Source organism: Mugil cephalus, chromosome 4, assembly GCF_022458985.1.
Source record: "Mugil cephalus isolate CIBA_MC_2020 chromosome 4, CIBA_Mcephalus_1.1, whole genome shotgun sequence".
NCBI lineage: Eukaryota > Metazoa > Chordata > Actinopteri > Mugiliformes > Mugilidae > Mugil > Mugil cephalus.
In genome coordinates this window covers 14,155,005-14,169,921 of record NC_061773.1, presented here as the reverse complement: position 1 = coordinate 14,169,921, position 14,917 = coordinate 14,155,005, and the positions used below count along the sequence as shown (strand labels likewise).

Below are 14,917 nucleotides of genomic sequence, written 5' to 3'. Positions count from 1 at the left end.
AAAGGTGATTTCATATGTGTCATGAGATGATGAGGGTGTGTTCAGTCAAAGTCATTGATTTCAGCATCAGGCATCAGATCAACTCTCTCCACAGGGTCACCACTTTCCCAGATATACACAGAGCTACTCCACCTGTTCCCCTGAGATCTAACTATTGTCACCCACTAATATGACCACTGAGCATGTGTCAGGACAGATTTCCTTTTGCTTTTCTCCAGCTCTCTGATTGGTTCAGACTGTGGGAAACATAAACTAGACCAAGACCCACACATTCATATGGAGATGTGGGAGTATAAATAGGAGGGATGAAGCCAGCAGAGATCAGATTCTCTCTACAGAGACCTCTACAACACAGAGATCCAGACATGGCACCTACAACCACTGCAGCAATGACCAACTCTCAGGAACATCTCACTCTGACACACAAGGTAAATTGAGAATCTGACAACACTTGAAAATGTTTTGTCAAGAGTTTTCTTATTTAACATCAACTCTAGACTCCAGAACAAGTTGATTAATGACTTTCTTCTTCTTCCTGCAGCTCAGAAAGCCTCTGGTGGAGAAGTTACGCAGAGAGCGAATCAACAGCAGCATTGAGCAGCTCAAGTCTCTCCTGGGTCCAGAGTTCCTCAAACAGCAGCCAGACTCCAAGCTGGAGAAAGCAGACATCCTGGAGATGACAGTTTACTTCCTGAGACGACTGCAGCAGAAGCAGCATCAAGCTGTGGACTCTGTTGATCAGGGCTACTCCAGGTGTGTCCAACAGGTGGTGCACTTCCTGTCCAAGGCGGAGGTGAAGACTCAGTCCAAGAGAAGACTGATGGAACACTTCAACAAGCTGCAGTCTTCCTCTGAGAAGAAGAAGCTGAGAGAGGCTGACTTCTCTCCTCTGAGCTCCACAGTCCAGACCAGCATCACCAAAGACAAGAGTCCAGTCAACAGCTCCCTCTGGAGGCTGTGGTAGACACCTACAGTCTGGAGTTACAACCAGTCCAAATGTAAATGACCACATTGGTCAAATATTACTGGACTGAAGTCTCTGAAATATTATGGTCTTGTTATTCTGTTTGTACAGAAGGTTTATATTAGTGTTTCTTTGTGAAATGTGACATTTCCTGAGGAAATGACTCAAACAATATCTTTCATGTTAAGAAAGAAAACATCTTGTCATGGAACAGATGAGATAAAAAGACCATGTTGGTCAAAGATTACAGGAACTGAATCTATGAAATTTAAATACTTGTTCTTCTTTATGAACAGAAGGTGGAATGATAGAAAAAGAAATATTTCCGATGGAAACAATGAAACAAGACAACATTATCTTTCATGTTAAGAAAGAACCTTTGTCATTTATTCAGTTTAAATGAAAGTAAAGCTAATGATCATTTGCTATGATTGTGTTCCATCATCACTTCGTAGTGATACATGATGAAATGAAGTTAATTGCTTCCTGAGTTTTATTGTTTTGATAAAAACATTTAATTGTCCTTTTTCTGGACATTCTTTAAAGTGACTTCATTTTAATCTCTTTGATTACTCAGCACTGATCCGTTTTAAGATCTACATGTATTTGTTTCCTTTTCTTTAAAGGATTTCTAACAACATGAAACTGTGTGGATTATAAAGACTGTGAACTTTTCTTTTCACAAAATGTATTGACTTCACTTGGTTTTAACCTGCTCACATCACTTTGTGATGATTTTAACATGATCTGTTGTAAGGTCAGTTTTCTCTCTGTCTTTGTTATAAAGTGCAGATTGTGTTTGTTTTGAAATATGTTTCATGTCAAACTGAATGATGATTCTTCTCATGACGTTTGTGTCTTTTGTAAAGACGACTGTTCCTCCACTCATTTTGAGTACAGAGTCTTGGAGATGTTACCAAGTTATTGTTGTGATGTATCATCACGTCTATCAGACTCCAGTTGGAGTTTTCATGAACTAACACTGAGTTCATGTCAATAATAAAATCACTGAAATATAATGAACGTCTGTGTTTACATGTCATTTCTTCTACATCATAGTTGTCTCACTGTAATCAAGGATCATTTATATATGTGTCTTTTTTAACATTCTTCAAACATAACTAACAGAGAGCTGCAGTATCAGTCTATAATTCACTGTCCAACATCAGGATTCACATCTGGAAGATAAGTGTCTTTTCATAAATACACCTGCAGACTCCTTTTAGTTTAAATGTAAGAATATTATATGTTCAGATGGACTGATGGAGAAATCTGATCAAGTCTTATTATCTGTGTCTCTCTTTTCATGTGCAGGAGGTTAATGTAAGTGATGACAGTTAGTGGAGATATTTTCATTTCACCTTTACTTCAGTATCAAGATGAACAAATAGCTGAGTCATCATTTTAGATCAGTCCTCAGTTCCAGGTGGTGGAATGCCAAAACTTTAAAGTAACTATTGTCTCCTAATGTGATGGATAAGGAGACACACTTCTATTGTTCCTCCAGTGAAAGCAGTGAAAAGACAGAGTGTGGGAAACCAGAGGAAACTCACTCTCAGATCCGTTGTGGGACAATAGATCCAGACCTTTGACCTGAGCAGACAGACGTCAACATGGAGTCTGAATCTGGAGGAATCTGTTCAGATTTTATTTGATAAACGTACAGATAAGTTATTTCATTTCATACATCTACATATTGTGGTTGTGGGTTTTATTGTTAAAGGATAGAAACGTACTAAGGATTCCTCCAATTATTTCAGTGACGTACTTGACTCTGTTTAATTTACATCCAATTTTAAATTTAAACACTGATATCAGATTTTGAGGAGCTGTAAAAAGTATGAAAAAAAAAAACAAAAAAAGAGAAAAACACCACCAAGTGCTGCACTAAAATTAGAATCCTCAAACTATTTATCTGGATTCAGGCACATGTCTTAACATCTTGTAATGGACAGAGTGTGTCCAGTTAAATGTGATTAGCATCGTCACCACCAGCAGCCGACTATTCTCCAAAGGACTCGGCACATGTCAAGGACCAGCTGCCTCAACCTCCCACTCTCATTTAGAGAGAACAAATTCTGATCTACTTTCTCATTCAAACACATAGTTCTTGAAAAATGTAACAATATAAAAACACCAAACAACATGTCCCATCAACTTGGCTGTTGGAATGACAAAGTTTTCATGGTTGTTTCAAACTTTCCAGACTGTCACAGTCAGTCAGTGGAGATCTTTCCCTCCAGATGGTTGGTGACATCAGGCTCCTTTTCTACTACAACACACGCCCAGATTCAAAAGCTCCATTCAGTCTTTCAGTGGTTCCTTGGTCACAGAAATGAATGAGTCAGTGCGGGAAACTGAATTCACTTTTCTACTCACACCGACAAAAGGGGGAAAGTGTTATGATTGTGCTACATAACACTGTAGCACACACGGCAAATAGAAAACTAAACTACAGTATAAATGACAACACCACCACAGCTAAACACAGGTCTGTTAACATACACACAGAGACACAGAGATAATGGTTGAGCTAACTAACTAGTGAACTGCTACTCTGCTGTGCAGTGTCCTGTTTTCTTACAGGTAATTTACATCATGTAACAGTATGACATGTTTTGCTTGAATACTTTTGCTCAAAAGTTTTTTCTTGGAAAAGTCCATATATTGTTGAATGAACTTAATTTACAAATAGTATCTCCATCATCTTTCTGTGTTATGTCAAATAAAATAAAAATGGTCAAAGTTTCTGATTTGTTCAGATAATATGTTTGATGTCAAATCACAGCTGCAAGATTCTCAAACTAATAATGGAGAAATATAAGTTAAACATGAACAAGATGAAGTAATAACATGTTGAAAGTGTGCTGATTTTTATTGGTGTAATAGAGGAACCATTAAAGACATGATTTAACGTGATTCTCAGGCTCCTTTGAAACCTGTGTCCCTTCAGGCCAAAGGTCTGGATCTATTGTTCCTCAGAGGCTCTGTGAGTGAGTTTGTTCTGGTTTCCCACACTCTGTCTATTCACTGCTTTCACTGGAGGAACAATAGAAGTGTGCCTTATAACGCATCACATTAGACACAGTGTGTGGCATCTCTAAGGAGGGAAAACAATTTTATACAAAAAAAAAATCACCTAAAACTGAAAATAAACTGAAACTGAAACTGAAAATACAGTCATAGTGCATCAACAGTGTCATTGAACCATATGTTTTCATTTGGTTTGACGACTTAATTCAGACGAATTGAACAATATGACTCTGATCAACTCTCAACATCAGTAATTTTAATAGTAGTAGATAGCTATGTTTCAGTCTTCAAACTCTTTTCATGAGGATTTGTCAATCTAATGTAGGGACATGGTGGAGACATCTGTCAATCAACTTAAAGTGACAGAAAATGGAGGACACGTGCCTGTCTTCATAAAGAGGGTACTACCAGTGTTGGGGAAGTTACTCAAAAAAAAAGTAATGAGTAACTTATTACTAGTTACTTCTGTAAATTGTAATGAGATTACTTTACAAGTTACTGAATTTGAAAAGTAACTTCACTGCTTATTACTTTACTTTCCCATTTCTTAATTTACCGAGTAGATACAAACAGCATAGCCCTATCATCACATTGGCTTGCGAGTATGTTATCTAGAATATTTTAAAACCTGGGTGATTCAATAGTGGACAGGGGAAGCATGTCCTCTACAATGAACCAACAACTAGCCTGTTTATGTCGTTCTCTGTTGTTACCTGTTTCTGCACTCCAACACTTGAAAACAGCTTTACCTGTTTAGGCGGGGTCGGCTGCTCATCGACTCCTTCAGATGAGCAGGGTCTTTCGCCACAAGTTTTGTGTTGCCACGCTGGGCTGACAAATGCTTGGACAGGTTGTCCATTGACTTCAATGCAGTTGAAAGAAACTTGTCGCCTGGGCATAGAGTGCTTTTCACTCGAATATTTTTGTCCATTCGAGCTATAAACTTAAAGTAATGAGCAATCAGCAACGTCACTCGACTCAAATCCATCTCTATGGCAACGTGCTCAGGCATATAGGACACGCACATGTCTGCACCACTTGAACTGATCAGAACACTACACACAGGTAAACATGGATCGGGTACCACAGGTAAACACGGATTCCTATCATCTAATAAAGTAGTGTAGTTACCGATATTTTTAGTGTAATGCGTTGCTTTACTTCGTTATCCAAAAAGTAATATCGTTGCAGTAATCCGTCGCTTTGTATCTCGTTACCCAGAACACTGACTACAACATACAGTAACAAGAGAACACATCATATTCAATAGGCAGTTTGTTTATTCATCAAGGCACATGGAGCCACATCAAGTTTGAAAGCTCCAACAAGAGGTGATGATTCATCACAACAACAACTTGTAGATTTCTACAAGACACACTGTACTCAGAGAGAGTAAAGGAACAACTGTCTTCAGAAAAGACAAACAATTAACAGTATTTGAGGACACAGTACACACTGTACCCATAATAACCAAATGAAATAAAACACAGTTAAGACTGACCTTAAAACAGATCACATCATTCCTAATGACCAGTAAAGTCAATAGAGTCAAACTAAATCAAACTTCACAACAAAGTTGTGACATTAAAGAAAACCTTTGCAGTAAAGGATGAAAATCTTGATCTTAAAACTGATCTTTTTTTGTAATCACTGTAAGTGATGTAACATTAACAACATGTCCATATAAAGGACAATTAAGATATTATATCAAAATGATCTATTATTACATTACCACTATGTTTGACCCACAGTGAAGGTAAAAGTATGAACTCTGACATCTAGAAAACCTTTAAGAATAAAAAGATAAACATTTGGATCTTATAACAGATCAGTTTGATGATTCAGAGAGTTTAAAAACACAATTAGTCCATAAAAAGAACACTAACAATTTTGATCACAATGACCAATAAGAGCCAATAGATAACAAATGTTATCTTAGTTTAACCAGTACTTGAAGTACAGTCAGAAATGATAATTGCTGATGCAATCAGATTTGGTTCATGCAACATGCATGACAAGATGTTTTCTTTCTTAACATGAAAGATATTGTTTCAGTCATTTCCTCAGGAAATGTCACATTTCACAAAGAAACACTAATATAAACCTTCTGTACAAACAGAAGAACAAGTCCATAATATTTCAGAGACTTCAGTCCAGTAATCTTTGACCAATGTGGTCATTTACATTTGGATTGGTTGTAGCTCCAGGCTGTAGGTGTCTACCACGGCCTCCAAAGGGAGCTGTTGACTGGACTCTTGTCTTTGGTGATGCTGGTCTGGACTGTGGAGCTCAGAGGAGAGAAGTCAGCCTCTCTCAGGTTCTTCTTCTCAGAGGAAGAATGCAGCTTGTTGAAGTGCTCCATCGGTCTTCTCGGTTGTTGATGCTGCTGCTGCATCTGTGTCAGGAGACAGACTGTCATCTCCAGGATGTCTGCTTTCTCCAGCTTGGAGTCTGGCTGCTGTTTGAGGAACTCTGGACCCAGGAGAGACTTGAGCTGCTCAATGCTGCTGTTGATTCGCTCTCTGCGTAACTTCTCCACCAGAGGCTTTCTGAGCTGCAGGAAGAAGAAGAAAGTCATTAATCAATTTGTTCTGGAGTCTAGAGTTGATGTTAAATAAGAAAACTCTTCACAAAATATCTTCAAGTGTTGTCGGATTCTCAATTTACCTTGTGTGTCAGAGTGAGATGTTCATGAGAGTTGGTCATTGCTGCAGTGGTTGTAGGTGCCATGCCTGGATCTCTGTGTTGTAGAGGTCTCTGTAGAGAGAATCTGATCTCTGTTGGCTTCATCCCTCCTATTTATACTCCCACATCTCCATATGAATGTGTGGGTCTTGGTCTGGTTGATGTTTCCCACAGTCTGAACCAATCAGAGAGCTCTGTGAGACAATAAGACATGTGGAGCAGCAACATGATCCCTTTAATGCCCTGGAGGCAATAGTTAGGTCTCAGGGGAGCAGGTGGAGGATGGAGGGGAGATAGAGAGAGACTCACAGAGCTCTGTGTGAAAGTGGTGACCCTGCCTGATGCTGGGATCAATGACTTTGACTGAGCACACACTTATCATCTTATCACACACATGGAGGAATAACGTTGATGATTTAATGTACATGTAGGATGCAAATTAATACTTAGACTACGTGGAATTAAGGTTTAGTAATTATGTGTAATATATCCCTTCAACCTGAGTTTGAGGTGTAACAGGTGAAAGATTTCATCATAACTGATCATTTTGGATGTTTTAATTTCATACATATTCCCTTAAACATCTTTTCTTCATCAACACACATATTTGATAAACAGGACTATGTAATGTCAGAGTGTGGTTCCTCATTGATTTAATTTAGAATAAGTGAAGACAGTAATCGTGCCGTTATCTGGATGCAGTTGAGTCTTTTGACACGTGCCTTGCAGTCAGTGTGAGTAACAAGTTGATCCCAGTTTCCCACACTGACTCCATGTGCTGCAGTCAATGATCCACAAAGAGACTTGTGTGACAGATGCTGGAGGTGTGTCCTAGTAGAAACAGAGCATTACATCACCAACCATCTGGAGGGAAAGGATCTCATTGGACGGCTCTGAAACTTTGTAAAATCTGAAATTATTCTGAATAATCTGTTCTCATGTAGAATACATGTGATAAAGTAAAATAATCTATAAGTTTACTGATGTATTATTTAATTATTTATGGTCGGCTACCATCATCATATCTCCAGTCATAATCATAAGTGATTACTGACCATAGAGTTATGAGAAATTTCATCTCAGAGTGTGGGAGGTGTCTTGGGAGACATCATTTTCCTGAAGTGTGCCAAATCCCTTTGGAGAATTAGTTGGCTGCTGATGGAGTGCTTATCATTAAACTTTGCTCTCCAGAGTTTTCCCACACTCCGTCCATTAGCACAAAATAGACACATGGCCTTCTACCAGTTGTGGGTTTGATGATCCCATTTGGATGAACGGTAGTTTGTGGGCAACCCCCTAAAATATTTCCCTAATAATTAGTTAGTAGTAAGAAGTTGTGGATACTGAAGCTGTATCTCTAAATTAATATAAAGAAACTTTCCAACCGACAAAACTGACTCTTAATACCAACAGGATGATCCTGGACAAATGTTATGATTCAGTGGATCGTTCTAAAAATGAATTTTATTCTGATTCAGTCTTGTAACTCGTTAACTTATACATAATGAGACTCATTCCTCTGTTGGTCTGTTACATTAACTATTTGTGTATTTATTTTCCAAGGACAGAAATATTGTGGGAAATGTCAGAAGACCAGAGTCACAGTTCAAGTTGATTTGCATCTTTAACAACGCCAGCACCCGACTATTGTCCACAGGGATTTGGCACACTTCATGAAACAGCTGCGTCGATCACCCCCTTCATGGAGAGACATATTAAAGTAGTCCATGACAGAAAGGTTTCATGTTGAGCTGGAGGTGAAACTTTCTACAACTACAAATTCAATCAGTGTCAGAGGAAAAAATACATGATGTTGATGATTGTTCTATTTTTAACTGTCTCTCAATATTTGAATGAAAACGTCTGAAGCAGCCAATCAGGTCGTTTCCCTCCAGATGGTTGGTGACGTCAGCCTCTGTCTCTGTTAGAGCACACCACCAGCAAACATCACAAAAGCTCCAACCAAAGTCCTTTTGTAGTGCACTGACCACACCATTCAAAGACTGAGTGTGGGAAACCGAGAGAAACTTTCTGCTCACACCAACGACAAACCACAAGACACAAGACACAAGACACACCTGCTACATCTAGACAACATGACTTTGTCTCAGTTAAAACGCAGCACTGATAAAGACACTATTTCTCTTAAATACAAAAATCTGGAAATTACAAAATGGAAAGTGGATAATACAACAGACTGTTATGATATTACAACTGATTATAAATATAAGGATATCATCATCAACATAAAACCACCAAGTGACGGATGAGTGTTTAGATAGACATGATAATAAAATAAATAATGAAATAAAATAAACAGAAGTGCCCCTAAAAAAGTGATTTCATATGTGTCATGAGATGATGAGAGTGTGTTCAGTCAAAGTCATTGATCTCAGCATCAGGCATCAGATCAACTCTCTCCACAGGGTCACCACTTTCCCAGATCTACACAGAGCTCCTCCACCTGTTCCCCTGAGATCTAACTATTGTCACCCACTAATATGACCACTGAGCATGTGTCAGGACAGATTTCCCTTTTCTTTTCTCCAGCTCTCTGATTGGTTCACACTGTGGGAAACATCAAGCAGACCAAGACTCACACATTCATATGGAGATGTGGGAGTATAAATAGGAGGGATGAAGCCAGCAGAGATCAGATTCTCTCTACAGAGACCTCTACAACACAGAGATCCAGACATGGCACATACAACCACTGCAGCAATGACCAATTCTCAGGAACATCTCACTCTGACACACAAGGTACATTGAGAATCTGACAACACTTGAAAATAATTTGTCATGAGTTTTCTTATATAACACCAACTTTAGACTCCAGAACAAGTTGATTAATGACTTTCTTCTTCTTCCTGCAGCTCAGAAAGCCTCTGGTGGAGAAGTTACGCAGAGAGCGAATCAACAGCAGCATTGAGCAGCTAAGTCTCTCCTGGGTCCAGAGTTCCTCAAACAGCAGCCAGACTCCAAGCTGGAGAAAGCAGACATCCTGGAGATGACAGTTTACTTCCTGAGATGACTGCAGCAGCAGCAGCAGCATCAAGCTGTGTACTCTGTTGATCAGGGCTACTCCAGGTGTGTCCAACAGGTGGTGCACTTCCTGTCCAAGAAGAATGTGAATACTCAGTCCCAGAGAAGACTGATGGAACACTTCAACAAGCTGCAGTCTTCCTCTGAGAAGAAGAACCTGAGAGAGGCTGACTTCTCTCCTCTGAACTCCACAGTCCAGACCAGCATCACCAAAGACAAGAGTCCAGTCAACAGCTCCCTCTGGAGGCCGTGGTAGACACCTACAGCCTGGAGTTACAACCAGTCCAAATGTAAATGACCACATTGGTCAAATATTACTGGACTGAAGTCTCTGAAATATTATGGACTTGTTCTTCTGTTTGTACAGAAGGTTTATATTAGTGTTTCTTTGTGAAATGTGACATTTCCTGAGGAAATGACTCAACCAATATCTTTCATGTTAAGATATAAAACATCTTGTCATGGAACAGATGAGATAAAAAGACCATGTTGGTCAAAGATTACAGGACCTGAATGTATGAAATTTAAATACTTGTTCTTCTTTATGAACAGAAGGTTGAATATTAGAAAAAGAAATATTTCCGATGGAAACAATGAAACAAGACAACATTATCTTTCATACTAAGAAAGAACTTTTGTCATTTATTCAGTTTAAATGAAAGTAAAGCTAATGATCATTTGCTATGATTGTGTTCCATCATCACTTTGTGGTGATACATGATGAAATGAAGTTAATTGCTTCCTGAGTTTTATTGTTTTGATAAAAACATTTAATTGTCCTTTTTCTGGACATTCTTTAAAGTGACTTCATTTTAATCTCTTTGATTACTCAGCACTGAACTGTTTTAAGATCTACATGTATTTGTTTCCTTTTCTTTAAAGGATATCTAACAACATGAAACTGTGTGGATTATAAAGACTGTGAACTTTTCTTTTCACAAAATGTATTGACTTCACTTGATTTTAAACTGCTCACATCACTTTGTGATGATTTTAACATGATCTGTTGTAAGGTCAGTTTTCTCTCTGTCTTTCTTATAAAGTGCAGATTGTGTTTTTTTTTTAAATAGGTTTCATGTCAAACTGAATTATGATTCTTCTCATGACGTTTGTGTCTTTTGTAAAGACGACTGTTCCTCCACTCATTTTGAGTACAGAGTTTTGGAGATGTTACCAAGTTATTGTTGTGATGTATCATCACGTCTATCTGACTCCAGTTGGAGTTTTCATGAACTAACCCTGAGTTCATGTCAATAATAAAATCACTGAAATATAATGAACGTCTGTGTTTACATGTCATTTCTTCTAAATCATAGTTGTCTCACTGTGATCAAGGATCATTTCTTCATGTGTCTTTTTGAACATTCTTCAAACATAACTAACAGAGAGCTGCAGTATCAGTCTGTAATTCACTGTCCAACATCAGGATTCACATCTGGAAGATAAGTGTCTTTTCATAAATACACATGCAGACTCCTTTTAGTTTAAATGTAAGAATATTATATGTTCAGATGGACTGATGGAGAAATCTGATCAAGTCTTATTATCTGTGTCTCTCTATTCATGTGCAGGAGGTTAATGTAAGTGATGACAGTTAGTGGAAATATTTTCATTTCACCTCTACTTCAGTATCAAGATGAACAAATAGCTGAGTCATCATTTTAGATCAGTCCTCAGTTCTAGGTGGTGGAATGCCAAAACTTTAAAGTACCTATTGTCTCCTAATGTGATGGGTAAGGAGACACACTTCTATTGTTCCTCCAGTGAAAGCAGTGAAAAGACAGAGTGTGGGAAACCAGAGGAAACTCACTCTCAGATCCGTTGTGGGACAATAGATCCAGACCTTTGACCTGAGCAGATGGACGTCAACATGGAGCCTGAATCTGGAGGAATCTGTTCAGATTTTATTTGATAAACGTACAGATAAGTTATTTCATTATATACATCTACATATTCTGCTTGTGGGTTTTATTGTTAAAGGATGGAAACGTACTAAGGATTCCTACAATCATTTCAGTGACGTACTTGACTCTGTTTAATTTACATCCAATTTTAAATTTAAACACTGATATCAGAATTTGAGGAGCTGTAAAAGTATGAACAAAAAAACTAACAAAATCACCTCCAAGTACTGTACTAAAATTAGAATCATCAAATTATTTATTGTTGTTGTGATGAATCATCACCTCTTGTTGGAGCTTTCAAACTTGATGTGGTTCCATGTGTCTTGATCAAAACCAAGTCATCAGTATCATGGTTCATCGCATCTGTAGAGCAGGGCAGCTTCTGAAGCTCCGTCAGTCCATACGTTTAACTGATAAAAGCTCCAACCAGACACCAGGCTAATTGGCTAGCTTACTTTTCTACTGTAGCACACACGGCAAACAGAAAACTAAACTACAGTATAAATGACAACACCACTACAGCTAAACACCGGTCTGTTAACGTACACACGAGCAGAGAGATCCCAAATTTGGCAGCCAGGGCCTAAAACATTGGACTTTTTACAGACTGTCATTTGCGCTGAATAGTGGATGTAGCTAACTAGTGAACGGCTACTCTGCTGTGCAGTGTCCTGTTTTCTTACAGGTAATTTACATCATGTAACAGTATGACATGTTTTGCTTGAATGCTTTTGCTCAAAAGATTTTTCTTGGAAAAGTCCATATATTGTTGAATGTGGACTTAATTTACAAATAGTTTCTCCATCATCTTTCTGTGTTATATCCAATAATATAAAAATGGTCAGTTTGGTAACGTTTGTGGTTTCCTCTGTTGTTTAGAAGTTTCTAATTTGTTCAGATGATATGTTTGATGTCAAATCACAGCTGCAAGATTCTCAAACTCATAATGGAGAAATATAAGTTAAACATGAAACAGATGAAGTAATAACATGTTGAAAGTGTGCTGATTCTTATTGGTGTAATAGAGGAACCATTAAAGACATGATTTAACTTGAGTCTCAGGCTCCTTTGAAACCTGTGTCCCTTCAGGCCAAAGGTCTGGATCTATTGTTCCTCAGAGGCTCTGTGAGTGAGTTTGTTCTGGTTTCCCACACTCTGTCTATTCACTGCTTTCACTGGAGGAACAATAGAAGTGTGCCTTATAACGCATCACATTAGACACAGTGTGTGGCATCTCTAAGGAGGGAAAACAATTTTATACAAAAAAAAATCACCTAAAACTGAAAATAAACTGAAACTGAAACTGAAAATACAGTCATAGTGCATCAACAGTGTCATTGAACCATATGTTTTCATTTGGTTTGACGACTTAATTCAGACGAATTGAACAATATGACTCTGATCAACTCTCAACATCAGTAATTCTGGAACAATCACTCTACAAGCTATTTTCATGAGGATTTGTCAGTCTAATGTAGGGACATGGTGGAGAAATCTGTCAATCATCTGTGACAGAAAATGGAGGACACGTGCCTGTCTTCATAAAGAGAGTAACTACAACATACAGTAACAAGAGAACACATCATATTCAATAGGCAGTTTGTTTATTCATCAAGGCACATGGAGCCACATCAAGTTTGAAAGCTCCAACAAGAGGTGATGATTCATCACAACAACAACTTGTAGATTTCTACAAGACACACTGTACTCAGAGAGAGTAAAGGAACAACTGTCTTCAGAAAAGACAAACAATTAACAGTATTTAAGGACACAGTACTCACTGTACCAATAATAACCACATGAAATAAAACACAGTTAAGACTAACCTTAAAACAGATCACATCATTATTAATGACCAGTAAAGTCAATAGAGTCAAACTAAATCAAACTTCACAACAAAACTGTGACATTAAAGAAAACCTTTGCAGTAAAGGATGAAAATCTCGATCTTAAAACTGATCTTTTTTTGTAATCACTGCAAGTGATGTAACATTAACAACATGTCCATATAAAGGACAATTAAGATATTATATCAAAATTATCTATTATTACATTACCACTATGTTTGACCCACAGTGAAGATAACAGTATGAACTCTTTTAAAACCTTTTAAAATAAAAGGATAAACATTTGGATCTTATAACAGATCAGTTTGATGATTCAGAGAGTTTAAAAACACAATTAGTCCATAAAAAGAACACTAACAATTTTGATCACAATGATCAATAAGAATCAATAGATAACAAATGTTATCATAGTTTAACCAGTACTTGAAGTACAGTCAGAAATAATAGTTCCTGATGCAATCAGATTTGGTTCATGCAACATGCATGACAAGATGTTTTCTTTCTTAACATGAAAGATATTGTTTCAGTCATTTCCTCAGGAAATGTCACATTTCACAAAGAAACACAAATATAAACCTTCTGTACAAACAGAAGAACAAGTCCATAATATTTCAGAGACTTCAGTCCAGTAATCTTTGACCAATGTGGTCATTTACATTTGGACTGGTTGTAACTCCAGGCTGTAGGTGTCTACCACGGCCTCCAGAGGAAGCTGTTGACTGGACCCTTGTCTTTGGTGATGCTGGTCTGGACTGTGGAGCTCAGAGGGGAGAAGTCAGCCTCTCTCAGGTTCTTCTTCTCAGAGGAAGACTGCAGCTTGTTGAAGTGCTCCATCAGTCTTCTTGGTTGTTGATGCAGCTGCTGCATCTGTGTCAGGAGACAGACTGTCATCTCCAGGATGTCTGCTTTCTCCAGCTTGGAGTCTGGCTGCTGTTTGAGGAACTCTGGACCCAGGAGAGACTTAGCTGCTCAATGCTGCTGTTGATTCGCTCTCTGCGTAACTTCTCCACCAAAGGCTTTCTGAGCTGGAGGAAGAAGAAGAAAGTCATCAATCAACTTGTTCTGGGGAGTAAAATAAGCATTATATAAGAAAGGTTTGACAAAATACTTTCAAGTGTTGTCAGATTCTCAATTTACCTTGTGTGTCAGAGTGAGATGTTCCTGAGAGTTGGTCATTGCTGCAGTGGTTGTAGGAGCCATGTCTGGATCTCTGTGTTGTAGAGGTCTCTGTAGAGAGAATCTGATCTCTGCTGGCTTCATCCCTCCTATTTGTACTCCCACATCTCCATATGAATGTGTGAGTCTTGGTCTGCTTGATGTTTCCCACAGTGTGAACCAATCAGAGAGCTGGAGAAAAGAAAAGGGAAATCTGCCCTGACACATGCTCAGTGGTCATATTAGTGGGTGACAATAGTTAGATCTCAGGGGAACAGGTGGAGGAG

At 38.2% G+C, this 14,917-nt stretch overlaps 2 protein-coding genes and 1 pseudogene across 2 annotated transcripts; 2 read left to right on the top strand and 1 right to left on the bottom strand.

Moving 5' to 3' along the window:
* Nucleotides 1–301: 301 nt before the first annotated feature.
* On the top strand, nucleotides 302–1,978 carry LOC125006953 (transcription factor HES-5-like). The gene is made up of 2 exons (XM_047583485.1): nucleotides 302–428; nucleotides 542–1,978. The coding sequence occupies exons 1-2, from the start codon at nucleotides 306–308 to the stop codon at nucleotides 962–964; spliced, it is 546 nt and encodes a 181-aa protein (XP_047439441.1). The 5' UTR covers nucleotides 302–305; the 3' UTR covers nucleotides 965–1,978.
* Nucleotides 1,979–5,259: 3,281 nt separating this feature from the next.
* LOC125006694 (transcription factor HES-4-like) lies at nucleotides 5,260–6,787 on the bottom strand. The gene is made up of 2 exons (XM_047582973.1): nucleotides 6,665–6,787; nucleotides 5,260–6,551 (listed from the first exon to the last, which is right to left on the bottom strand). The coding sequence occupies exons 1-2, from the start codon at nucleotides 6,785–6,787 to the stop codon at nucleotides 6,216–6,218; spliced, it is 459 nt and encodes a 152-aa protein (XP_047438929.1). The 3' UTR covers nucleotides 5,260–6,215.
* A 2,532-nt stretch (nucleotides 6,788–9,319) lies between these two features.
* LOC125006686 lies at nucleotides 9,320–11,000 on the top strand (annotated as a pseudogene).
* Nucleotides 11,001–14,917: the final 3,917 nt, after the last annotated feature.

Bases quoted from the DNA above. Each gene is read 5' to 3' on its own strand.
- LOC125006953 (XM_047583485.1), top strand. From the start codon at position 306: ATGAAGCCAGCAGAGATCAGATTCTCTCTACAGAGACCTCTACAACAC. The intron at 429-541 runs GTAAATTGAGAA...TTCTTCCTGCAG, and splicing joins ATCTCACTCTGACACACAAG to CTCAGAAAGCCTCTGGTGGA.
- LOC125006694 (XM_047582973.1), bottom strand. From the start codon at position 6,787: ATGAAGCCAACAGAGATCAGATTCTCTCTACAGAGACCTCTACAACAC. The intron at 6,552-6,664 runs GTAAATTGAGAA...TTCTTCCTGCAG, and splicing joins ATCTCACTCTGACACACAAG to CTCAGAAAGCCTCTGGTGGA.